Below are 26,345 nucleotides of genomic sequence, written 5' to 3' on the forward strand. Positions count from 1 at the left end.
GTGTAGCCTGAAATCTAATCAGTGATGAATGCATTTGGAGACTTAAAATCCTTCTCAGCTGCTTAGAATATTTTCCTATAGATTAGTTTTTATGTAGTCAACAATAATGTTCCTCTCTCATATGAAGGTGAAAAAGACAATCTTCTGATTATGCTAACAGGATTTTTTTTTTAATATAGATTACTGTGGAATCCTACAAGAAAGATCTGTTGTTACAATGGAAAAAAAAAATTAAGAAATTCTGCTTTATCATCTATATGAGTTGTTAACTTCCAGTTAGTTTTGCCTGTAATCAAACCATGAACAAAACTAGATTTAAAATATTTTCTTGCAGATTAAACTTCATCAAATCAGGAATATAATAGCTCCCAGGTAAAGAAAGGTAAAAAGAAAAAAAAAAGAAAAAAGAAAAGAGGATCTGTACAAAATATGAGACAAATCTGTTGTTAATTATATGAATATTTGTGGACTATTAATTTTTAAAGAAGAGTTCATTTTTTAATCACTTTTATATGCAGTAAACCTATAAATTAAACCTATGATAATCTAATATTATGTATCTATCTTCTGATTTTTCACGTGTTTAGGTTCTGTTTGTTTTTTCCAATTTTCATTAATTTTGTGTTCACATATCCACAGTTTTAATTGTTAGACCATCACTTTCTGAGTTTTGGTTCATTATGCTATTTTGCCTTTTAGTAAATTTTTATGTAATCGGATGGATGACTTTAATTTTAGGAAACATGGCTGTTAATCGTACCAGCTATTTTTTCATCATGACTGGAAGAAATCTTTGATGCAGTTCTAAATGCCCAAAATACAAATATTTCTGAATGTGATTGATACTTTAATTGTAAAGAAAGGACCTTTGGATTTTGTAATCTTACTAAGAAGTAAAAGAAGACTAAGTGGCAAAATCAGAAACTTGGAGACTATTTACTTTTGTCAGTTTGTGAGAGTGGGGGTGGTGATAATGATTCTTTAATTAATAAGATAAATTGATTTCCTAGGGACTCTTATTGATAGCACGAGAAGGATTGTAAATGAACTGCAGGGTAATGCAATTTATAGCATTTACGAAATGTTTATGTGCCAAGTATATGCCCCAAGCATATAAGAAAAAATGGAAAATAAAATTAATCATTCAGCTTCATTTTCATCCCTAGTATGTATGCATTAAAATGAAATTCCAATAATACTTTTCTCATAAGTTTTTTGTCAACATAGCCTGATAGTTTGCTTTGCACTATAGGTCACTGTTGTAGTTGTACAAAAACAACCCTTATGCTTAATCAACAATTGCATTTAGCGTTGCTTCATATCAAAAGTCTTCTTTTTTTTAATTCCCTCTCCTTTGTGGGGCTTAAATTGACGTGATGCTTGGTAAATTGACCATAACTCTCCTCACCTTTTATGTTTATAAGCTCAGTTCCTTAAATTAAAGACCCTGTCCTTCTTACTCCATATAGTGTTTTTCTACATAATGTCCCTCAGTCTGTTTACCTATCCACAATATAAGTATGTCCTTAAATGAGACATTCTTTAGTGTAGTTGCAGATGTAAATTGTCATGTCTGGACCTTACCTGAGCCCGCGCTGAAGCACGCGGCGATATGGTGAAACTCAGCAAAATTTTCCTCCACCCATCTGCCCAAGAAGAATCTTTTCTAGAGGTGCTCTTACTGATGCGAGTACAATTGTTTTCCTTGAATTCCTTCTGCAGTCATTTGGACTTTGTTCTGACACTTGGATCAGCATGTTGTGATCCACCTAGTCATCTTTATCAGCCTCAGTTGCAGTTGTTAGGCTATTGGAGTGATCAAAAAGTCATAAGTATGTCTTCAGGTTGATGGAGTTGTCATTGCATCCATTTGCAACTGGGTTGAACCTAGCTGTGTGTCACATGAAGACTGGTTTCTAAGTGAAGTCAGAGATTCTGTAAAAATTGGTGGCCTTCCCTACTTGTCTGCTGTAAATAAATTCACCAAGGCTCATTGTGAACATTTTCTTGCATCTCAGAATCACAGAATGGTTGAGGTTGGAAAAGACCTCTAGAGCTCTAGTCCAAACCCCACCCCTGCTTGAGTGGGGCTGTCTGGAGCAGACCATGTCCAGACAGCTTTTGAATATCTCTAAGGATGGAGAATCCCTAACTGCTCTGGGCAACCTGTGCTGGTGCTCAGTCACCTGCACAGTAGAAAAGTGTTCCCGTATGTTTGGGTAGGACCTCGTGTTTCAGCCTGTGCCCATTGCCTCCTGTCCTGTCACTCAGCACCACTAGAATCTGGCTCTGTCTGTACAGTCTCCCTTCAAATATTTGTACAGACGGATCCTCCCTGAGCATTCTCTTCCCTGAAGAGTCCCAACTCTCTCAGCCTTTCTTCGTGAGAGAGGTGCTCCAGTCACTTACTCATCTTCAAGATCCTTCATTACATTCTCTCCACTAAGTCCATGTCTCTCATGTACTGGGGAGTCCAGAACTGGACCCAGTATTCCAGGTGTGGCCTCACCAGGGCTGAGTACAGGGGATAACCTGCCTTGACCTACTGGCAGCAATTCTCATGCAGCCCAGGATACCTTTAGCCTCTTTTGCCACAAAGGCATGGTCCCTCCAGTATTCCTATTACTACCACTTTCATGGTTTATGTATAAAAATAGCACTAAAAATTTGTTAACATACTACATAAATACTTATACTTTAATGAAGTGAGCCTCTCCTTAGAGGAGGCACTTTTTCTGTTCAAAGTGTTTTGTTTTATTCTTGTAAGCATATAACTATGCTTAATAAATAATAATTTAACTAAACTATTTCTTGATACTTTCATATCTCGTAAAAGAAAACTTTGAGTTTTCTGCTTCTTAGTGAGTTTTTACTCTGAGCTCCAAGTTTGATATGGTCTATAAATGTAATTATGGTTGAAGTTATGCCAGAAGATAGTTCTGTATGTAATGACACTTGCATTTCTCAAACATATAAAATAAAAAAATTAACCTGCACTAATCTAAGATTACTAATAATTGTCACTACCTCAGTAAAATAGTGAGAGACTAGTGCCTATCCTATCACTAATATATGCATATGGAATAGCCAAGCTATCCACAGATAAAACCTTAGCAGAATTCTTTCTTCACATGCATCTAAATGACTTGCCAGATTTCCTTAATAAATAAAAAAACAAACAAGCCCTGTTGTGTTTTTTGTTTTTGTTTTTTAAAGCAAAATAATTAATGAAGTCTTGATGAAAAGTGCCTATTGATAGGAAATTCTTTTCCTAATTTAGTGTGCTGTTAGTGGAAAGTATGTGTTTGTATTGATTTGTTATGTTTCATCTTAGTAGCATTTAACATATTGAGCCTTTGTGTCGGTGACAAAGTGTTTTGGCTGAAGATATTGCAGCGCTTTGTTAATAATCTGTTGTCTTATAAGGATGAGACTGAAGTGAATTGTAATATGAAATTGAGAATAACAGTATGATAAAAGAATTAATTTGCAGAGAGTGAGTAAAGTTTCAGCAAACAATTCCTTTGTAAATGTGTGCGTTCTTGGTATGTCAATGGGGAAGTGGCCATGCTTGTGCTCTATCTAGGCAGCCTTTTGACGTTACCATTGATCAAATATTGACCTAGGCATATAACTGATCTGGCTGAGTAGAGCATTTCCTGTGGTTTTATGTTAAAGTCCCCTCATTCTAAGCAGAACAAGTAGTTTGAGAAACAACATTACAAAAGCATCTAGCATATGTTTTTCCCCTTAGTATTTCTTGTGTTACACCATTCTTACAAGGATCTTGTGTTACAGCTTTTAAATTCCCTGCAAGTGGATATTTCCCTCATACACAGTAGAGAAAATTTGCGCTCACAGTAGTGGTCAAATAGTGTTTGAGTGATTTTGTGCGGACTTCTGGTGCTGGTTAGCAGAGCTGGTCTGAAGGAGAATCCTGTTGTAGGCCTCAGAGACACAGGTTGTTGTACAGTAATGTCTACAGTAAGCTTTGCATTTATTTTTCACAGTTCAACTTTTTTTTATTACACAGTAGTAATTAAGAAATCTTCTTCAGAAAAGGATGATGATAAGTAATTCATATTTGTACTAAGCTAGTGGTTTGAACACCTTTGTAGGCGTGTTGCTTGACATAACTAACACCAAAGTATTACACATAGTTTATTTTGTCCAGCTGACTTTGTGGGGAATGAAGGGGAGAAAAGATCAGAGAGAGCATTATGCTTTTATTTAGAAAGTTTTGAACCTGAGTGTAGGAGAAAATAAAAATGGTGAAGAACAGCTTCAGCTAGTGCAAACCAAGTTCTGTTCAGGTTTTCGTGTGCTATCTCCCACTCCCACAAATAGACTCCTGTGAGTGGTAATAAAATCCCTGCCATATGTAACACTGAAGCCTGTGAATGTCTGCTCAGTGTATTTCTGGTTGTTCGTTTATACCTCATAAACACAAGATTTTACTGTTAAAACATAAAGGTTAGCTATATTGTTAAGGTACGTATGCATAAATCATGGGAACAAAACTGCATTATTCTGTTGTTTAACATTCTGCCTTCATGTTGTAGTTAATGATTTTCTGTTTTAAAGGCAAAAATGTCACAGGTTAAACAAGTGGGTCTTTTAGCTGCTGGATGTCAGCCATGGAACAAAGATGTGTGTGCTGCTAGTGGGGACAGATTTGCCTACTGTGCTACCCTTGCTATTTATATTTATCAGGTAAGACTGTTTATATTTAACAGAGTAGTTATTTTACATTATTGCCTATCTCATTTTGAGCCCTTTCAATAAATGTTTCTATTATGCTTTTGAAAGTATGATTACTGCTGAGAAGATATCTGTATAAAACTCAGTCTTCCATTCAAGATACCTCTTCCAAAGTATTTTTTTCTGCTAGTTACAAATAGTGCATAGAGTTGATGTGTAAGCATTGTATTTGAAGTTGTATGTATGTGAAATTATTTGTAAAAGACAGGCTCTCAATCCAGCAAATGCCTGAGATGAATGAAAATATGTCAAAGAAGAACAGCTTTTGAGAGAGAAATGAAGCAATTCTATGGTTTCATTTGAAGCTGTAGTGTAAAAGTAGTCATTTGAAGCAGTTTTTAATCCACTCTGGGAAACTTTGAAGATGGAGCTACAGAGCTGTGGATTCGGCGGCCCACCTGTCTTTGGTTTGGAGCAACTTACTACTTTCTTTGTTTCTGAACTGCACAGCAGTGTGGTCATTTAAAGTCCCCAATTACTGTGCATCAACATGTAACAAAAAGTATAAATGCTATCGTGGAATTTTCAGATTGAGAAATACTGCATGAAATAAGGATAACCGTATTTTAACTGCATGAGTTACACTGCTTGTGGGATTAAAATAAACTTTTCTGTGTCAGGTTTGGGGGTTTCGATTTTTTTTTTTTTTTTAACTGGACCAAGCAAATTAAGGAATCAGAAAGATTTCAAACTCATTTCTGTGTTCCATCCCTTGTAGATTAACTGTAAAGAATGCATTTTAGTATCCTTATATAAAAATCATGTTAGAGTGCAGTTTTTAAAGAAATATAATAGTTTATAAGTGAAAATGATAGAATGCTAATAGTGCTTGGGATAATTGAATATTTTACACCTTTTCTGTGTAAGTAAATTACATAGGAATTTCATTTATTGAGATGTCAAGTACTGAGAATTGTTAATCCACCACAATTTCATTTGTAAGCCTGTTACATGAGCTGTTCTCTGACCCAACAATATTTAAAGTGAGCTTTCAAAATACGTATTTCTAAAATGAATTTTTACTCTTTGTTTAGCTGGATCACCGTTACAATGAATTCAAGCTCCGGGCAATTATGTCTGAGCATAAGAAGACAATCACAGCCATATCCTGGTGTCCGCACAATCCTGACATGTTTGCAAGTGCCAGTGCAGACAGTTTAGTAATTATTTGGAATGTGACTGAACAGAAAGTTGTGGCCAAGCTGGACAACACAAAAGGTACTTCAAACATGGAGATCTATTTGTTCAATAAAGTTCTTTTCATTTCCAGGTATCAGAAATACTTGATAACACAGTAAATTCAAAGCATTCAGTAGACCAGCGGCTTAATAATTACATAACACAATATTCTTCTGATTGTTATAGTTCATTTTAGAAAATTATGATAGTGTGTTAGAAGAAATTGCTCTGAACTATCTAGTAATTGGTGAAAAGTTTCTTTTCTCTAAAGTACTTGACCAACTGAAGAATTTACTTTGCCATTGATTATTGGTTGAGCAGAAATAAACATTTTTTTATCATAAAAAAAAAAAGTTTTAAACATTGGATCATGTATTTTCATGATAACTTTACAGAAGTGAAATCAAATAAAATGTAGCATTCTTTACAGAAGTGAAAACAAATAAAATATAGTGTTCAGCAGGTTCAAGTGTAAATTATCAATGAAATGGAAAAATAGTTTTTGTTTAAATACCTTAATTCTTCTCCACATGCATCTTATCTAAGGACTTGAAACCTCTGACAAGACTGTAATAGAGGTCTAGGGGGTTTAAAAGTCTATACCTGTCACCTTTCCCTGCCCAGTTCTCATTCATTCCCTTCAGTCAAAACCAGCACCTGTATCTTCTGTTCTTATAGGCAATCTCTGTCAGCTGTGCTTGACTCCTATATTTGCTTTCTTGGAAAATAGGTGTAACCCAAGGACAGTCGGTATCTCAGGTTCTTTCAAGATACTTTGGGACTCTCTACTCTGTTCTTTCCAGAGGATTTAGAATACCCCAAAAAATCTTGTGTATCATGCATATCCTGCAAAAGGAGTAAGTAGGGAAACACACGATGATTTGATCTAATCCAAACAGAATATTGGCTCAAATTATGCATTAATATGAAAGCTGATACTTATTTTTCAACACATTGCTTGCTTAAAAAGCTACTTCAACCAGTGAATACATGTGAAGTAATATTTTATCTTATTTTAAATTTTCTAAAAGTCATATTATTTTTAGGATAATATGCTTAAACATCCTATTAATATGGTAGTGTTAAAGACAGCAAATAGCATTAAAGTATCAAAATATAAACAGCTGTGAATCTTCATCTTGAGGAGTTTGTCTTACTGTCATTCACCCCTTCAGACACATGTTATTAAATTATGGGGATAATTAGTGTTGGAGTTGTTAACGTCAAAACCTTTAAACGTCAGTCCTCACAGGTAAGTGTTACGCAATTGAGTTAACTGGCAGATGTCCAGAGAGAAATTATCAAGAGTTTGCTTTGACTATAGAGTTTTCCAGTTCTATCACAAATACCTGCCTGTTTTATTTATCCCTAGATTAAATTACATTATGTTTTAGGAAAAAAAAAAGAAATTGTAAATTTTTCATTATTTTACTAGCTTAATAGCAAATAGCTAGCAATAAAACAATAGTGGTAAATGGAATTGTGAATGAATGACAGGATTGTTTACAGGATCAGGTTTAACCTCTCTCATATATGTGATTGGCTTTGGCACTAATGAAATCAAGTATAAGTATCATGAAATACAGCCCATCAAAATAGTATTAAAATAATTTGAGAAATATTTCTGCTTTCTACATATGGATACGTATAGTTTACTTTTACACTGTTTAAATTTCAGTCTAATAGTTTTTATGTAGATGAATAATTGTTTCTACAGCTTGTCAAGACAGTTGCAGATACTGGGCCCAACCGTAATATACTGAATTTCCTATTCTGGTTCTAACAAGGTTTACCTGTATGTTTCAGGAATTCCTGCGTCTCTTAGCTGGTGCTGGAATGCAGGTGATGCAGTTGCATTTGTGTCCCACAGAGGTCCCTTGTACATTTGGACTATCTCGGGACCTGACAGTGGAGTAACTGTACATAGAGAAGCACATAGTTTCTTGTCAGATATCTGTCTATTTCGATGGCATCCAAAGAAAAAAGGAAAAGTAGTCTTTGGACATACTGATGGAAGTCTGTCTGTTTTTCAACCAGGTAAAAACTGATATTGGAATATATATGTATATATTTTTGTTGTTCTCTGTTGTCTCTTTGCGTGTAATTCTGCATTTTTTTTTCATTTAGGTTTTAGAAATATAGGCACATATGTAAAAACTTGTTCTTAATTCATAGTATTTCTCTTCCTTCTATATCACAGAAATGTATTTGTTTAGTTGAAGTGTGCAGAGCATTTTCTTTGTTGCTTCCCCATTTTGTGTTCAAGATAACACTGCAATTTTTGATAAGTCTAGCAAACTTTTTTGGGGGAATGATAACAGCCACAATTTTCTACTGAATTTTCTGTATTTCCCGGTAAGTTTGTTCATCCAAATGGACAGACTTGAATTTTTCACTAGTCTCTTACTTTGCTTCTGTTTGTTCTAGAGCCCCCTGCTTCATATTCTAGAGTCTGCTGCCTTTTTGTAGGTAGAATTTCATTTCATGAACAACAGTGTGTCGGTCTTTAGGATTCTCTTCTCAAAGAGACTACCTGGGCAAGAATTTTTCTCCTTACGTTTGTAATGCACAGAGCATGTGAATGCATACTTCATCAGCAGAGTACTGGACTAATTAAAAAAGGGGGTTTGCTGAATGAGGACCTGTCCTTTCAAGTTAAAATTCAGCACTCTTTCATAAACAGGTTTCTGTGAAGACACACAACAATATGGGATGGACTATTTAGATTTTTTTCTTTTCTGTCTACTTCTTTTTCCTCTGCTGAAAAATAATTTTTCAACTTTGAGAAAAAATAGTTCTTTAAATAATTCATTCATTTTACATGATGTTATACTCCAACAGCCATTGAAAATTTGTTCCCCTTCAGTTCACTGTAATAAGTTGTCGCTAGGAATGTCACAGAAAATAAATTCCCTTGCTTCAGCAATGCTGGCTGACTTAGTACTAGCATAGGGAAATTAAAATCTGTTTTAATAACACTCTAAATATGTATCGAACTGAGAGTTTTCATGAATAGTTTGCCTAGAATTATTTCAATATGAAAATAGCATTAATAGCAAAACATTTAAAATGTCAGAATTTTTGTCATGCAAATAGAACAATGGCTAAAAAAGCTGGCATCAGTAGCAGTTCTGTATGTACCACATGTACCACAGTACAAGTTCCTGTATTTTTTTAATTGAAAATTGTTCATACTTGGGGGGGGGATACTGTATCTATTTAGAGTATTTTTTATTTCATTATTATTGTAATATTATAAATATTTTCTACGATCATTTAAAAATAAAAATAAATAACACTGGTATACATTTTCTGTTCTTAATCTATATAAAATTCTTGGTTTCCAACAAACTGAAAATTCATATGCAATTGAGTGAATTTTTTTTTTCAGAACTTTTTCACTGAAACTCCTGGATATAAATAATGCAGGTTACTTCTTAAATTATTTGGAACAGAAAGGGAAGTACTGCAATTGACACTTGAAAATGAACTTTTCAATTTTTTGTTTTTAAATTATTTAAAATTTTACTTTTACAACTTTTACAAAATTTTTCAAGGAAATTAATGCATTTTCTGTTGGATTCTATTGTGTGTTTTTTTTAATTCCGAACACACTTCATTTAACGAAATGGATGTAAGATAATTTAGTCAAATAGGATTTTTATTTGTTTTTTAGTAACAAAAAATCATGGATCTGCAGAGGTCCACTTACAAATTAATTGTCAGAGCTAAGTGGCAAGTTTTACTACATGGGATGAATTAGTTTGACAAATTCAGATGTATTCAAGAACAGGCACTAACTGAAATACCATATTGCTGCCATTCAAAGCCCAGACTTGCATGCAATAAGAAAATTGAATATTTCAAAGTATTATATTCCTGTAATTAGGATAATGACATTTGAGCAATCATGATTTTGAAAGAACACAGCCAAGTCCTAGTTTCTTTTTCCTTACTGTCTTTACAGTATTAGAAAAAGATGAATTTATTTAGATAAAATCATAGATGTGTTGAAAAATAGATAATCAAAATTCTGATGAACAGTTAAATTAACATGTTTCAAAATTAAGTAATATTTGAATATAGGTTGCATCACTGTGATAAAGTACAAGTACCCTTACTGTGGTTACATCTTCATGAACGACTAGTTCTTTAAATGTAATTGCAACTTCATGAACTACTAGGATGTCTTAACATTTGGATATAATTGAAAATGTAGGCTTATGTAAGCTAACTAATTTTATCAACCTTGGTTTTCTAGTTTACAGTTTACAGTCAGTATTGATCAGATGTTTGTAACTGGTGGCTTTTAAAAAATAAAAGTACTTTGAACAAAGGGATGTCAGTGGGTTAAATATAGGCCCTCTGTGTTTGTTATTTTTTATTAAAAAAAAAAAAAGGGATGGGCAGGGAGTTGGCAGTATCCAGTACAGGCTAGTAAGCTAATATTTTGCATTCTGAGCTTAAAGTTCAGTCCTCATGTACCTCCTGTAAAATGTGTACAATGGCTTGTTGTTGGACCAGGACTTATTTAGACACCAAGTGAAATCAATTTAAAAAAAAAAAAAAAAGTACCTGTTCCATTCTTTTAAAGGGTCCAGTCCTTTTGTAGGATAAGTAAAATACTTACAGGACACTTACTGATTCTTCAAAACACTCTAGAGAGAATGTGAACATCCACAGCTTCCTGTTAAGTGTTTGAGAGTGTAGTGTGTTGACTTGTTGAAGAATCCAGTCTTTCTATTGAAGTAGGAGTCACTGCTGAATAATTAGCAGACTACACTACTTAGGTCTTTCTTTTGTAATTATATAAATATATTATATATTCTTTTAATTAATTCCAGATTATCCATTAATGTAGCAGAACATTTAGTGTAAAGAAAAAATATGCAAGGATTTAAGATTAGTAACCTATTTAAAGAAATACAGTGCAGTCATTTAGAACCAAGTGTTCTATACTAGATTACCTTTCATTTGTTCTCAGAATTAAGTACAGCTTGCTTAAATCACCTGTGACTCAATCACATGATTCACAGTACAATTGCCTTCTTTTAGTAGAAGATAAAATTTAACAGTTAGGGTTCCCCTGAGCTTTGCTTCCAGACTCTTTTTTGAAGCAGAGGTAAAACTGAATAGCTCCTAGATGTCCATGCTTCCCCAGCAGTTGGTTGTGCTTTCTAAAGACGGAGGTGTTTGAACATGACTGGCATTGTTCGTTCATGAGAACTTTTGCGGGGGGAATCCTAAAGTTTTTGGCTAATTTAAGTCAGTTACATAATGGTATTTCCAGTGTTTTTCCTGTTGTTATTCCAGGTGCTTGAGAAGAGATGACTACACCGTAGCATTTTTCTTGTAGGAAAACATAAGTGGAATGGAGGAATCAGTTTATGCAGCTATTAGTTGTAAAATCTTAAATCCTTTGCTTAATTTCTGATAATTGATGGATAAAGTTAATGCCAGATACAATGTACAATAATAGATTTTTTATTAGAAAATTATTGGGTTATTTTAATATTAAGAAAGTTCCACAGTGATCAGCATTTTTTCTTTTTTGGTTCTAGTTGGGATAGGCTTTGTTCTACGCAGAATCATAGAATTACTTAAGTTGGAAAAGACCTCCAAAACCATCAAGTCCAACTGTTTAACCTAGCACTGCTAAATCTACCACTAAACCATATCCATACGTCAATCATTAACTAATACAGTTAGGCCTTGGCATTTATCAAAATATGATTAATTATATTTTTTGTTATTAAAATTGAAAAGTAGATTTAAAACTGAATAGTTGAAGATGTAAATTAATTATTTCTAGAAAAGTGGTGCAAAATAGTGGATTTTTTTTCTTAATACAAGGTCTGTTCTGTTATGCAGGTGTCAAATTCGATATCTAATGGCTTGTTCTGGCTTTAAAATGTATGAATGCTTCATAATTGCACACGTAGTTTTGGACAACCAAAAAATTTGAAAGCAATTGTTTGTAAACATTACTTTGCTACACTTTTTTCTTGTTCACATTGCTTTTCTTTTGCCTATATTTGCTGTTGTGCAAATATTATATGCCTGTTATGCATATTTACTTATATTAAAATAGCTCACATCTTCAACTGTGCTGCATACCTCTTTGCTCATGGAAGTTATTTGGACAATGTATATTTAACATATTTTTCTGTAGTATAAAATTCTGTTGTTAAATCTGAAACTTGTTTCTATCTTCTGCTGTATTAAAAAATAAAGTCACATCTGATGGAGCTAGGACTACTTTAAGTCAAATATTGCAAAGCCAGCTTCATTGATTTCTCTGGTACAGACAGTAGAGCAACCTGTAACAATTTCAGGGAGAAATAAAAATTAGATTTGCAATCCTTGTAAATATTCCCAGGATATATTTGATTTCATTTTGAAATAACTGTATTCTTGTACTCTTAAAGGCTCTAAAAGTCAGAAACATGTCTTAAGGCCAGAGTCTCTTGAAGGAACAGATGAAGAGGATCCTGTTACAGCGCTGGAGTGGGACCCTTTGTCAACTGACTACCTTCTTGTTGCTAATTTACACAATGGCATTCGACTAGTTGATTCTGAATCTCTGTCCTGTATCACAACGTTTAATTTTCCCAGTGCAGCGGCATCTGTTCAGTGTTTAGCCTGGGTTTCTAGTGCACCCGGAATGTTTATAACTGGAGGTAAGCCTTTTCTTTCCTGATTTATGGAAAAGTAGTGAATATAGCACTGAGTCTTCTGTTTCTTAACATTTATACAAATTAAAGCATACATGTGTTGTACAAAAAAAAAAAAATATGGAAAAGAACAGAAAATGACAATGAGCAGTTTTTACATATTTTCTATTTGTAGGGTACAAAAAAGTGATATCAAACTATTTATGCTAAATAATATTTTCCTTATGCACACTTGAGCAATATTGTTAGAGTTTTTTGGGGAATAGGAATGCATTGCACTGAAGGGTGCCATTTCTTGTTCTCCTGCTTTTCTTTCTCTATTTCCAGAAGGTGTTTTTTTTTCCTTTTTCCTGCTTCTTTTCTATACTGTATAGTTTCAAGGTAGGACAACCAGTGAATAAGGAAAGTGAAACTATGAGATTATTTTTATAAAGAGAGAGTTTCCATAGAGTTTATCTGCTGAATTTTAATTAACTAATGTCACTAATTGCTGTTGTTAATAGTGAAATTACCATGGAGGCGACTGTGCCTGCCTATAAATACTTTTAGGATTCTAAGTTTAATTCATTGTCATATTTTTTTTTTTTGCTTAAACAGACCTTATACAGTAAAAAATAAATAATAAAAAAAAACTTTGTTTTTTTTAACCTCAGATTCTCAAGTTGGTGTGTTACGTATTTGGAATGTTTCACGTACAACACCTATAGATAATTTTAAATTGAAGAAAACGGGTTTCCATGGTTTGCATGTACTAAGTTCTCCTCCAAAGAAAAAGTGTAAGTTTACTTTTGATTGTTATTCATTACAGTGGAAGCAAGTTAAGAAAATATTTTTGTGAATCTTGGGTATACCCAAGTTAATCTCTGAAAACTTTTCTTGGCTCTCTAGTTCTTAATTAAGCAAAGTGCTTGCTCTCTGGTGCCGATGGGTGGGACAAATGAATGTGTAAAGGATCAAGCTCTTTATAATGTCCTTCTTTAGCAGGCCAGGCTTTGTACAGCAATTTCTTTTTTTTTCCTTTTTAAATCTCTTTGTAATACAAAGCAATTTCCTCTATATAATTGTTATTTATTACTAAATGGAAAATTAAAAAAATAATCTTATGTTTTTATTTTTTCTTAAGCATTTTTATCACCATCTCCAACTAAAAATCATCATACATCCTCGACAAGTGAGGCTGTTCCTCCTCCAACTTTAACCCCAAACCAAGCATTTTCTCTTCCTCCTGGTCATGCTGTCTGTTGTTTCATGGACGGTGGTGTGGGGCTTTATGACATGGGAGCCAGAAAGTGGGATTTCCTTAGAGATTTGGTATGTCTTATCTCTGTCTTTGGAATGACAATTTTGCTTATATAGCTTTTTTTTTTTAACAGCAGAAAACAGACAAACAAACAAACAAAAAAAAAAGGAATAAAGTTTTTATAGGAATCTCAAACAAGCTTTATCATTAAAAAAAAGAGATTAAATTTGTTTTTAGCCAGTAAAGATTTAAGGGTGTTGTGGTGGTGGTTGTTGTTTTGCTTTTTTTTCATTTTTTTTAGCTAAAATTTTAGTTTAATTTCATCTTGTCCACTGAAATATTACCTGAATGGTTTTCTATAATCCAGAATGAAGGTTCTAGTCAAATCTGAGAGAAAATGTAAGCCACTCAGGTGGTGAGGTCACTCAGTTTAAAATGACAAAGACCAAATTATTATTTAATTATTTTTAAAAGCAGAAATTCAAAGCTGAATTTATCACATATTAGGTAAGCATCTTCACTGGTCTGTTGGTTATTCTTGACGATTTTTCTCTTTTCCTCTTTCCCTACTCCCTTTGCATTGAAAAATGTCAGTAATTTTCAGGTGTACTCCAGTATGTGTTTGAATAGAGGTTAGTGTTCCGTGTTAATTTTTAATAGTTTTTTTTTCTGTAAAGCACCTGAGGCTTAACATTTTTTTGTTATTTATTTTTCATGCATGTGTCAAGTTTAGTGCCAGAGGACCGTATCTTAGAAAACAAGCAATTGAGATGCAAAACTTCTGAATGATTGAAGTTTAAACTTCAATAGAGCAGACTGTTTTTAGAATACAGAAAACTTGCCCTAATACTAGTAAATGTTTTCGAATATAATCAACATACAGAGCTTTATTATTTGTCAGATCATTTTTACCTGAAGAACAAAAATATTTCTGTTTTACTATTTATTTTTTCTTACTTTTGTCTAGTGTTTTTTTTTTTAGTAACTCATTTTCAATGGACAATGCTAATGCATCCCTGGCATTCCATCACCTTGTTGTTTTAAGGCAGAATGTTTCTGTTTTTAATAAAGATCTATGAAGGGAAGGAGTGTTATAGTCCAAGCTATTTTATGTCTTTTGATTTTGACTGATTAGCCATAACATATAGGTTATAATATGGTTCATTTTAAAGTTTGTTCTAGAGTTGGAGTTCTGGAAAAAAAAAGTAATAAAAATGGATTCAATATTTGTTTCATTTAAGGGACATGTTGAGACCATCTTTGATTGCAAATTCAAACCTGATAACCCTGATCTTCTTGCTACAGCTTCATTTGATGGCACAATAAAAGTTTGGGATATAAATACTTTAACAGCAGTTTACACATCTCCTGGTAATGAGGGGGTTATTTATTCCATTTCTTGGGCTCCAGGTAAGAATATTTTACTTTAAGTCTAAATGTTCTTTGAATTAGCATTGACTAGCAGCAATTTGTGTTATAAAAGTGTTAGTTTTAGGTAGGAGGGTGTCTTAAAAGTTTTTAAACATAACTGAAGTAATATCTGTAAAACTTGTAAAAATTAGTGGTTCAGAACTCCTTGAGGCTCACCATTAAAAGGACTGATCTCTGCCTTTCATACTGAGACTAGAGGAACAAAGCTCTGCAAAGTTTTTCTAGCACTACATTACAGAGATGATGAGGCTTCCTCTGCACAGTAGGCAAATGATTAAAGGAATTCAAATTCTATTTTATGCTGAAAAAATGGAATATATGTGTTCAGTTCAATCTCATCCTTCTTCATGTAGGATTGTATTCACTGAAGAGCTCCACTTTTATTTTTCTATTTTTTTAATTATTTTTGGGATAGGGAGTACCTTTTCCACAAAGTGTCTACTCTTCCCTAGAGAAGCCACTGAAGTTGGTAGGAAATTTTCTTGTTAGAACTGTTCTGCAATCCATTTAGATGAACCTGAAAGTACATTTCTGATAAAGTTACTGATGTCAGTAGTTGATGATAAGGCTTTCTTGTGATTTAATTCTTTGGACAGCAGATACAGTTGTTTGTTTTTTTTAATTCTAAATTCAGCTTGGTGCTTTACTCTCCTATGATTCTAATGGGAAGCTTAATGTAGTCTGTATAAGTGAAATGAGATGGCACTTTTTAAAAAAAAAATAAAATTCAGAGAGTATCTTGCACCATGTTCCTCTTCACAGATAATTTTTTGTGCTACATGGAAATTATGACAATATCACATATGTTATTCCATCTTTTGTGTTATTTTGTTTTAAAATTTAAATTCACTTTGTAGTAGTATCTTGCATTAAGAGAATAGTTCGTTCATGACGGTGAGGGGAAGAATGGGGGTGTTTTAAGATTTGTATTCTGAATTATTAAAAAAGTAAATTTAAGCCAATTGAAAGTATGTACTTAAACTTCTGCTCTTAACTTCGGTTCCTTACGCTTCATTTTTGCCCATTCCAGACAAAACTTTTCTTGTTTCTTTCACATCCCTTACTCCCAGCAATTTCCTTTCCACCTTGTACCATCATATTTCTTCATTCCTAAAATATAATCCAATGCATGCCACCATTTGGATTTGGTCTCAGAAGACCTTTAAACGTGGTGATACCTCTTTTTTTTTTCCCCCTGACTTTCTCCTATCTGAATCTCTTGCCATTCTATGTATGTATGTTCTAAACAGCTTTCTAGACTCCTCCTGTATGGATTGCCTTTTCTGCCTCTGAAGTACAGTATAAAACAACAGCGGAAACTTACCTAACTGTGTCATAGGGTTGTTTAGCAAAATTATAGCTCTACTGGCATAGATGATCACTGGGGTGAGGAGGAGCCAGTGGCTGTTGGATTAGGCCCAAGTTATATGACCTGTAGCATTCTTCCTGATTTGTCTTTAGTATATATGGAACTTTAAAAGCAAATGCTCTACTTCAAGCTTGAAATATTGAGACTGTATATGTTTTTTAGTTTCAGTCATGCATAATGGACATGACTTTTTGTCACCTTAATTGCAAAGCTTTCAGCAGGCATTGAGAATACTTTTGCAACTATTCCACTTCTGGTTTGCCCTTTGCTCAAAATAGGAATATAGAAAAGTAGGTCAGGCTTTTGCTGAAACTGATATTTGCAACTTAATATCAAATGCTGGCCTTAAAGCATAGAAAAAAATGCTGTTTATGTGCATTGATGGCTTCATATTATGTTTATTATGAGAGCTTATAAATGTCTTTTTTTAAAGGAGATCTGAACTGCATAGCAGGTGCAACATCGAGAAATGGTGGCTTCATCTGGGATGTCCCAAGAGGCAAAGTGATAACCCGATTCAGTGAGGTATAATGAGCCTACTTCTCTTTTGTCTATTGCATATAAGTTAGTCATTCCCTCTGGTGCCAATAAATGAAGATCTGTCATGTTCTTAAAAGATGATATAACAAAAATCTGTAGAAAGATTGGTATGGGTGCCAGTTTATCTCTGAGGCAGGTGAAGTTTTTCTTACTTCCTAAGAGTAGATTTGTGACCTGAGAATCGTGAAGCACCAGAAGGTCTCCATTACTTTAAAATTGTTTCTGTAGTGATACATAGGAAAAGCAAAGCCAATTCTTTCTTAAATGTGTATGGACATAAAACTTCAAAACATAAAATGGTGAATTGATGTTCCATATTTTCAAATGTAAGCCCCCGCCAAAAAAATAATTCCCTGAAGTCTAGACCAAGAAGCTGCATTTTGCAGCACGCTAGACAGTATAGTTTATTTAGAATCTTGCCTTGTATTACCTGTAATCTATGCAGGCTTTTACAAGTCCTGAAGTGGCGCCATAACCAGTTAGTGGCAGAAAGAGCTATTTAGTAGTGTAGTATTCTGTACTATTTTGTGTATTCTCAGTATGTATTTTCTAATACTATTTTAGACAGACATAGTTAACTGTGGCAATATCTGCATTGGAGGGAAGGGCTGCTCTTTAAGAAGAATGATGTCGAGAAGAACCTTTTTTAATGAAATAAAGCAAGCAAATGAACAACAAAAAAAAAAGATTTAGAAGTTCTCAAGTTTTAACATGTAGAAGATTGGAGCACGTGCTACTAAACATCTGTTCTCAAACACTGGTCCTGATGCATGCCCCTGATTAAGTTTTCACATAACACAAATATTCATTCCCACTAACGTCGTTATTAGAACAAGCAGCTAACCTTTATTCAAGCTTCAGATTCATATGAGTTGCTCATTCTTTGTCTCTTGGATACTGGAGAGTAGGGCAGTTTTACTGTCTCTGTCCCTCTGTCCTCAGTCCCAGTTTTCTGGGAGAAAGGGGCTGAAACCCATAGGAGAACAAAATAAAACAGATGAGTCAATAGATAAGAGAAAAAGGGGTGAATTATTTCTTATTGATAGGTATTTTGCATTTTTTGAAGCATGGAAAGAATGGAATCTTCTGCATTGCCTGGAGTCATAAAGATTCCAAAAGAATAGCAACCTGCAGCGGTGATGGATTTTGGTGAGTGTTACTGGAAGAAAAAACAAACAAACAAAAAAACAAAAACAAAAAAATACCAAATGCACATCTCAAGTCAGTGAACTTTGGCAGCACCATCAATGATTAATTTTAAAATTGTTCTCACTGGCCAGAATTTGGTGTATATAAATCTGCTGTATTGTTAGGATATATTTTTCATGATTTTAAGAAAAAATAAAGGAATTGTATCCAAAAGGAGTAGTGTCTAAAACACTTTGATACTGAAACTGATTATTGATTTTTATTTAGCCAAGAATATTCTTCTAGGTTTCTTACCTGTAGGCATAGAGGACACTTATCAAAAAGCTATCCCTCTTGTCTTCATTGTTTTGCCTTGTCGTTTTTTTTAAAGTTTGTTATTTCAAGGACTAGAAATCACTATTACAGAGCAAAATAAAATTTACAATTATATTACTACAGGAGGATAATAGTTTATTTGCAAAAATGATCAAATGTCAAGCAAGAACAATGTTGTGTGTACTTTTCAGTACATTTTCAAACCTTTTTTTTCCTTTGCTACCCACATCCTTTAAATTATTTCCGTATACTTTTTTTTTTTTAAGTTACTGCTATCTGGCATATTTGCGTATAATCAAACTTGAGTTTTGGATAGCCTACTCAGAATGGTAGCTTTTTTCCTCATAATATTCTATTGTAATTGGTTTCAGTATTATTCGAACCGTTGATGGCAAGGTTCTTCACAAGTACAAACATCCAGCTGCAGTGTTTGGCTGTGATTGGAGTCAAAACAACAAGTGAGTAAAAATTAACCCAAATAATTTATATGTACTATTTAATTGCATTAATGTTATAAAGTAACACAAAGTTATTGATTTTAGAATGTGATACTTACTGTCATATTACAGCACAGAAATTGTTTCTGTTTCACAGTAGGATGTCTGTAGTAGCTCTGCATTTCCAGTAGTGTTCATTGTCCAGTATGCCAATTTCTTGTGTAAGACAAAGACTATTTAACTTCTAAAAAGGCTATCTTTGTACTACCAGGAGGAAAACATCTCTGGTTTTAATGCCATATAATGGAAAACCTATATGACAAGGTATGGGGTAACCTCTTTGTAAGGTTTGGGAGATACATAAACTGCAATGAAATAAGGCATAGGGATCTCTTAAGCTACTTTTGAACACCCTGGACATCCACTAGGGCACTGCATGCTACAAAGAGATACCAACTTCAACCCTGAAATGACTATGATTATGTCAACAGTATTGTGCCTGAGACAGTAAGTTTCAGTCTCTCAGGTGATATTTATTTCTGTCAAAAACATAACAATGCAAAATAAGTACTTCTAGTTCTGGCAACCTGTACTGAACAGAATTACATGTTAGAAATATGCTGTTAGATCCTTCTCAGAACTGAAGCTTAATGTAAGAAATTTAAGACACTTTTAATACATGTCTAATTATTGCTGGTTGTCCAATTCCGAGAATACTTTGATAGTGATAAATATCCATAAGTAGCTATACGAGAATTTATGTCCAGATAAGTTGCAATTCTTCGAAGTAAAAAATTAAATATATTCCACACATAATGTCATCAGAAGGAACCCAGTGTGTATCTACACTTTGGCAAATAGTTTATAAATAATAAGTGTAGTTGAATAAGAGTCATATTACAGCTCTTCAATTATTATATATTTAATTTGAAAACAACTCCCTGAAGATGAATCAAAACATAACATGAAGTAACACACTATAATTTTAAATGTTTGTACACTATGTAATCTTATAAATTGATAATAAGAAGCATAGAAAATGTATTGCAGCATTCTTTCTAACAAAAAATAATATTTGAAAAACTGAATCTATCAATATAAGGCTTATTTAAATATTTTTTCAAAGAATTATTTGAGAATACCCCAAATTTTAATACTTGGGTTTTGCTAAGTGATTTTTCAAATACTTCCGATGACAAAGTAGTCATGCTGTTCTCTACATCTCTTCTGAATTTTCAGTTTTGTCAACTTGTTTCTTGGTGAGTTTCCTAATACATAGTTTGTTCCGATAGTGTCTATAAAGTTTCAAAAGAGAAGAGGAAAAAAACATCTGTTTTAGGCCTCATCCTCCTTGACTACTTGTCTCACTCACGCATACTTTATGGGAATTGTAGAAACCTTTGTGTTAAGATAGTTATAGTCTGTGAGGGTCAATGTTTTTCTTTCCTGTGTTTTTTCTCTGTAAATTATAAATTATGTTTTCTCTATATTTTAAAATATATTTTCTCTGTAAATTATAAAACATGCAGTACATGATAAAAAACTGTATGTGAAAACAAATACAGATGTCATTGCATAGACTAACCAAAGGATTACAAGAAGTATAAGAGTTAATTTAGAATATGTCATTCGAGTGTGACAAGAACACACTTCTTTTCTTAGATAAATACACTAAAAAGCAAGGAATAGAGTTAATTGGCAAATGATTTCTGAGTTATAAAATTGAGTTGTACTTGCCTTATAAGAGATTAAGCAGCAAACTGAGGTTTCAGTGTATCTAATAATAGGAATGCATTTTTTTTATAATACTAATACTAGCAACAGAAATAATTGTCTTCAGACTGTCTGGTTTTAATGCAGGTATGGACAATTTTGTGTTGAATTTTTAATACAAATTTTTGCACCAGGATTTGAACTCAAATTTGTGTTAAGGGAGAAGCATCGCAGGGGAATTTGGTAGCTGAAAGCTGACTTATACGTGCTGGCCATCAGAGGCATGGAAAAGAGCAGACGTTCAATACCAGGAAAGGGGAAGGTTAGATTGGCTTCCTTTTAATGCCTGCTAAGCTGAATATTTAGGAGGCAACTGAATATACTGCAATATTTTGCAGATAATTGCTAATAACAACATGAGAACTTGTTGTCAAAACCAGTTATACAGTAATTCAATCTACTAATAGTTCTGTGCTGAGTTCTGAATACAATATACTCACTATTTTCAGAAATGCTTGGTCAGACTAGCGCAAATACTATTCCCTATTTTAACTAATGGATCTTTTTTTTCCGATTTACTCTGAAATACACTTATCAGTAGTGACATCATAAAGAGACAAAGTAGGAGCAAAATAAGATACTTTAAAAGTAAATTGTAAAATATGCATCATACTTACTTTTAGACTCAAAACCCATAAGTACTTTTCCTGATTCCAGTGACTGATTTTTCCTGTTTTATTTTTGCAGAGATATGATAGCCACTGGTTGTGAAGATAAAAATGTTCGTGTTTATTACTTGGCAACCAGCTCTGATCAACCGCTGAAAGTTTTTACAGGGCATACTGCAAAGGTGTTTCATGTACGATGGTCTCCTCTGAGAGAAGGGATCCTCTGCAGTGGCTCTGATGACGGGTGTGTATATCAGAACTATTAGGAAAATTTAAGATCTTTAGTTGCACTGTTTTTGGCACCTTAAAAAACTCTGTGAATAATAGTCCAAATCTCTGTGTTGGTCAAATTCAGTGTTGCTTTGCTGTTAGCTTAACACAGTGTTTTGGCAGCAGAATAATTATCTAAATTTGTCACAACTGCTGTATCAATGCAGTTTTCCAAATGCTTTCCCAAGAGCAGAAAGTGCCTGATACTTGTTAATCACAGGAGTTGAGACAAGGATGATACTACATGCTTATTCTACATTTAAAGATACATGTGCAAGCTTTGGTCTTGAAAGAGGAATTCTTTGAAAATAAATATTCTTAGAAATAAATATTCTGAAGTTTAAAATACTGGCTGAAGTAGAGACTGTCTTATTTCATGTAGGTGATTTGATGGACATAGATCTTTTGTATCCTTTTTCAGTACTGTTCGAATATGGGATTATACGCAGGATGCTTGTATAAATATTCTTAGTGGACATACAGCTCCAGTACGGGGACTGATGTGGAATCCTGAAATTCCTTACCTTCTAATATCTGGCAGTTGGGACTATACAATTCGAGTCTGGGACACAAGAGATGGAACATGTTTGGACACAGTTTATGATCATGGTGCAGATGTGTATGGTAATATTTTAAATATGTTTTATGTCGGTATTAAAATGGATTTTAATCAAACTGGGTTTTAGATAAAAATTATTTGACTATATTTTTAAACGCTCTCTCTACTAGGATTAACATGTCATCCTAGTCGTCCATTCACTATGGCATCTTGCTCTCGTGACTCCACTGTGAGACTCTGGTCATTGACACCTCTTATAAATCCTCTACAAATAAATATCTTAGCAGATAGATGTTGGGATGAGGTTATTGGTAATACGGGTAAGTAAATTGCATATACAGTTGTTTTAATTTTCTGTATGTTACTAAAGGAAAAAAAAAGTCTAAATCTTTGTGTTTGTTAGATCGTGCTGTGGAATCTGGTGCTCCTCCTTTGCTGTGTGGTAAAGTTTCCAGGGATATTAAGCAAGAAGTGGAAAAACTGACAGGAAATCCTCGAGGAAAGAAACTAAGATGGTTTTCAGAATGTTTTTCAGTAAGTATTCTACAAACATAAGGATGTCAGTGACATCTTAAGGATGTCAGACAGGTTAAGGTTGTCCGTGTTCTATACTCACTCTTCTGAAGTTAATCTCTAAAACAGAAGTTGCTTTCTCCTCTACTATTCTTCTCTCTCTTTCTAAAAGGAAGTTCAAAAAATATTCAGAAATCAGCTCTCTTAACAATTCTGCTTGTAAGAACTTCCATGACTGAATTGTTTGTCACTTGTGAACATCAAACTTTCATAAAGGAAGATAGGTGGAATTAGCTTAATTTTTCATAGGAATAGTTTGCTTTAATTAGAATCTTCCTTTGAAGAAAAAGAAAAAAATACATTTTATGAAACTACATTGGATTTTTTTTATTTTAATCCATTAAAGAAACACCTTCATTCTGGTTGAGGTTTGAACTACCTGAGTGTCTGTGCCAGAACTGCTGGGAGATGTGGATCACCCATGCCCCAGTATCCATCTAGTGATTTTGCTCCACTGCACAGTAACATTTCCTATAAATCATTGCAGCCTTTTTTGTGCAGTTAAGTTAAAATTATAAACTACTGGGTACCTGTGTGTGCTTATCTACATGGGAGCTGAAATTGAGGTAGAACAAGGACAGAAATGTCCTAGAAATTACAGTTTGTGTCAGACTATTGTTATTTAAGTGAATGCCCTGATCTACAAAGATCAAGCAAAAAATACAAAATATTTTCAGTATGTTCAAACAAATGTTTGTATGTTTTGATTTCTGTCTAAAGTTTAAGGTATAATTCAGAAATGCTGAAATGCTTTTCCTCAATTACAAATCCTGAAATTTCCTGACTGTTTTATTTAAAATATTTTTAATGCAATTCTTTGTTTTACAGAAGTTACACATTTGGATGTCCCATATTAATTCCTGAGTAAAACTATTATGGAATATTAGAATTTTCTAACCACAGAAATTTTTTGATCATCTCTGTGCAGTGCTTTTTAGAGTCCAGAAGCTAATGTTATGCTTACAGTATTGTGAGTCAAATGATAGCTTTCAGGGATTGAAAAAGGAAAATTGAAAAGAGTGATTTTTTTTTTCTAGTACATTCCTCTGCTTTTTACCAGCTCAGAAATGACTGAGCTTCTAAATATGTATCCTGTTACTCTTAAAAAAGCTCCTTCAGGTCAAAGGTTTAATATTTTTTTCTTATTATCCTTTTAATGACTCATTCACTTCTAAACTTCATTGAATGTTAAGCCATCATCCTTGTTTTACAGAGGGGAATATTCAAATATTAGACCTATATGAATGCTTAAAATTTCAGCAACAAAAAATTTGCTTTGAGGACCTGCAAAATTTTGTGTGTATACTGTTATATGTATCTATTTTAAGATTTTAGTGTTGTAAACTGCATTGTGGCAGCTGAGACTTGAAGTTGTTTCTTTACCTCACCCATACCTTTGTTCTACAAAACAGAGTAAACAACTATTTGGGTAGCTCTTGCACTCCAGCAGCTGAATGTTGTTCTATGCCTGCAGTAACCACCACATAGCTTGTAAACACTTGGGAGCACAAGGGAGAGCTCAAATGATGAGCCCTCAACTATGGCCACACATAAGCAAGAACGTGAATTCATGAATCTTAGTGTATCTTCAAGTCTCTGAGAAAAACGAAGAGGTTGTAGTGTCTTGAACTGTCATGTCTTCACGGTAAAGCTTCTAATATTAAAATGGTCTGAAATTATATTTCTTGGAATTGACTGAGAAGAATTTTCAAGGTCTTTACAAGTTTAATTTCTCTTGAACATTATTGTAATTCAACGTTTTTTTATTTTTCCCCTAACAATTCTAGCCTCCGGGAGGCAGCAAAAATTTGTGGGATTTAGTTGCTGTAATAAAAGGACAGGATGATAGTCTGCTTCCACAAAACTACTGCAAAGGAATTATGCATATGAAACATCTCATTAGATTTAGAATGGTAAGTGAGTTGTAAACATTACTTGAAAATGGTTAATAATCCACTTAGGATTTCACTCTTTAAAAATAGCACTTGATGCTTTACAAAAGGATCAGAACTTACCTCATGCCTGAAGATATTTGTGCATTATCAGTTCTCTGTGGAATACTCATCTGTTAGAACAATGGCATCTAGGTGTGTCTGCATGACTTCATACATACTCAGTGTTAAAATGCTAGGCTACGTATAGAGTACTTCTGTATTCAGTAAAATTAAATTCTTTTTATAAACACAAAAGTTTGTATTGCGTTTAGATGCAGGGGCAGGAATTCATGTCTGAAAATGGAGGAGAGGCAGCAGAAATATGCAAATATGCTCTGTGGCTCTCTGGAAGGAGGGGTGGAAAAGCAAGAACCTGTCATTAATAGTGATACACAGTTGAAGAGTGACTCGGATGTGAAATTCCAGAACCAGGCCACAAATTTATTTGTGGTTGCATATGTGAATATGCAACCAGATGTACAATTTGTATAGAATATGGGGCTATGTGGTTCTTTCAGGAACTTCTCAGAGAAACTAATCAATCCTATACTCTAATGACTGGGTTGGAAGTAGAGGAAAGCAATCTAGTAGTATGGATTAGAACATGTTTAACTGTCCCCTCACAGGATTAAATACCTGCCAGCTATTACCTGATGTTTGCTGTCGTAGGCTGTCTCTTTTGCATAAGTTAAAAGACTCTTAAAGAATGGCTCTTAAGTGATGGAAATTTTCTACTGGTGATATTGACTGTAATTATAGCAGTTACTTTGCTAATACTGTGAAAGAGACAAAAAACAAAACATGCGACAACCATTTATCTCAGCCAGCTAGCCTATGAAGAAGAAATTCATTCTTGACCCCTGCAGTGTAAGAAATCTCTTATCCATGTAACTGATGTTGGGAACTTAAAACTCAGGTGAGCCAGAATAACTGCAGTAATTGCTGATCACTCTGTGGTTAAATGTTCCCATCAATTAAAAGCATTTTGTCACCTTTTTGTCGACTTGGAATCCTGCTTAAGCCCTATAGGAGAAAGGAGGGATAAAGTACTGCTGACATCCTGCGTATGTCTGCTAATATCATTTTTTTGTTAGGAAACTGGATAATGACATTGCAGCAACTAGACATTTCATGAGGATGTAGAGATCTAGAGCAAGTGTGCTTTTTGTTTTTTTGATTGTTTTCTTTTGTTTTTCTATTTTTAGCAACCAAAGTTGATTTATTGATTTATTGGAAATTTTAACATAAAAACGACACAGAAGATAAAGCTGCCAAATAAGAAAGTAATGTAGTTTGTTTAAAAAAAAAAAAAAATGCTTTGCCTTTCTTAGCAGAAATTATTCTTTCTTTATTTGGAATTACTATAAGAGTAATAAGTAATTTCCAGCTCTATGCTGGAATTTAATTTGCAGCGCTATTCATAAATATTTTCAAAAATACTGAGATTTTTATGGTGGACAACTGGGTGGATTAGTGTTACATATGTGAAAATGTTTAAGAATGAAATGAAAATATGTAAAAGATTAAAGGAAG

General features: G+C 33.6%; 1 protein-coding gene and 1 long non-coding RNA gene across 8 annotated transcripts in view; one reads left to right on the plus strand and one right to left on the minus strand.

The window, feature by feature from the left end:
* WDR17 (WD repeat domain 17) overlaps nt 1-26,345 on the plus strand; it is a 63,839-nt gene that overhangs the window by 17,901 nt on the left and 19,593 nt on the right. For all 6 annotated transcript variants that reach the window (XM_048047767.2, XM_048047765.2, XM_013190330.3 and 3 more), the window contains 15 exons: nt 4,585-4,713; nt 5,796-5,979; nt 7,747-7,977; nt 12,369-12,620; nt 13,268-13,390; nt 13,738-13,925; nt 15,096-15,264; nt 17,088-17,179; nt 18,261-18,343; nt 19,030-19,116; nt 21,556-21,720; nt 22,168-22,370; nt 22,476-22,625; nt 22,709-22,839; nt 24,666-24,791. In XM_048047767.2, the coding sequence (XP_047903724.1) occupies nt 4,591-4,713; nt 5,796-5,979; nt 7,747-7,977; nt 12,369-12,620; nt 13,268-13,390; nt 13,738-13,925; nt 15,096-15,264; nt 17,088-17,179; nt 18,261-18,343; nt 19,030-19,116; nt 21,556-21,720; nt 22,168-22,370; nt 22,476-22,625; nt 22,709-22,839; nt 24,666-24,791 (2,307 nt within the window). In that variant the 5' untranslated portion in view covers nt 4,585-4,590. The remainder of the gene's footprint in view (nt 1-4,584; nt 4,714-5,795; nt 5,980-7,746; nt 7,978-12,368; nt 12,621-13,267; nt 13,391-13,737; nt 13,926-15,095; nt 15,265-17,087; nt 17,180-18,260; nt 18,344-19,029; nt 19,117-21,555; nt 21,721-22,167; nt 22,371-22,475; nt 22,626-22,708; nt 22,840-24,665; nt 24,792-26,345) is intronic.
* On the minus strand, nt 11,502-25,296 carry LOC106041751 (uncharacterized). 2 transcript variants are annotated; one of them, XR_007158227.2, is made up of 4 exons: nt 24,894-25,296; nt 22,922-22,983; nt 18,039-18,160; nt 11,502-12,260 (listed from the first exon to the last, which is right to left on the minus strand). It is a non-coding gene; the product is annotated as an uncharacterized lncRNA (long non-coding RNA). The 2 variants fall into 2 exon arrangements; XR_001210669.3 differs by lacking the exons at nt 11,502-12,260; nt 18,039-18,160 and adding an exon at nt 21,600-21,735.

This window comes from Anser cygnoides, chromosome 4 (genome assembly GCF_040182565.1).
Source record: "Anser cygnoides isolate HZ-2024a breed goose chromosome 4, Taihu_goose_T2T_genome, whole genome shotgun sequence".
NCBI lineage: Eukaryota > Metazoa > Chordata > Aves > Anseriformes > Anatidae > Anser > Anser cygnoides.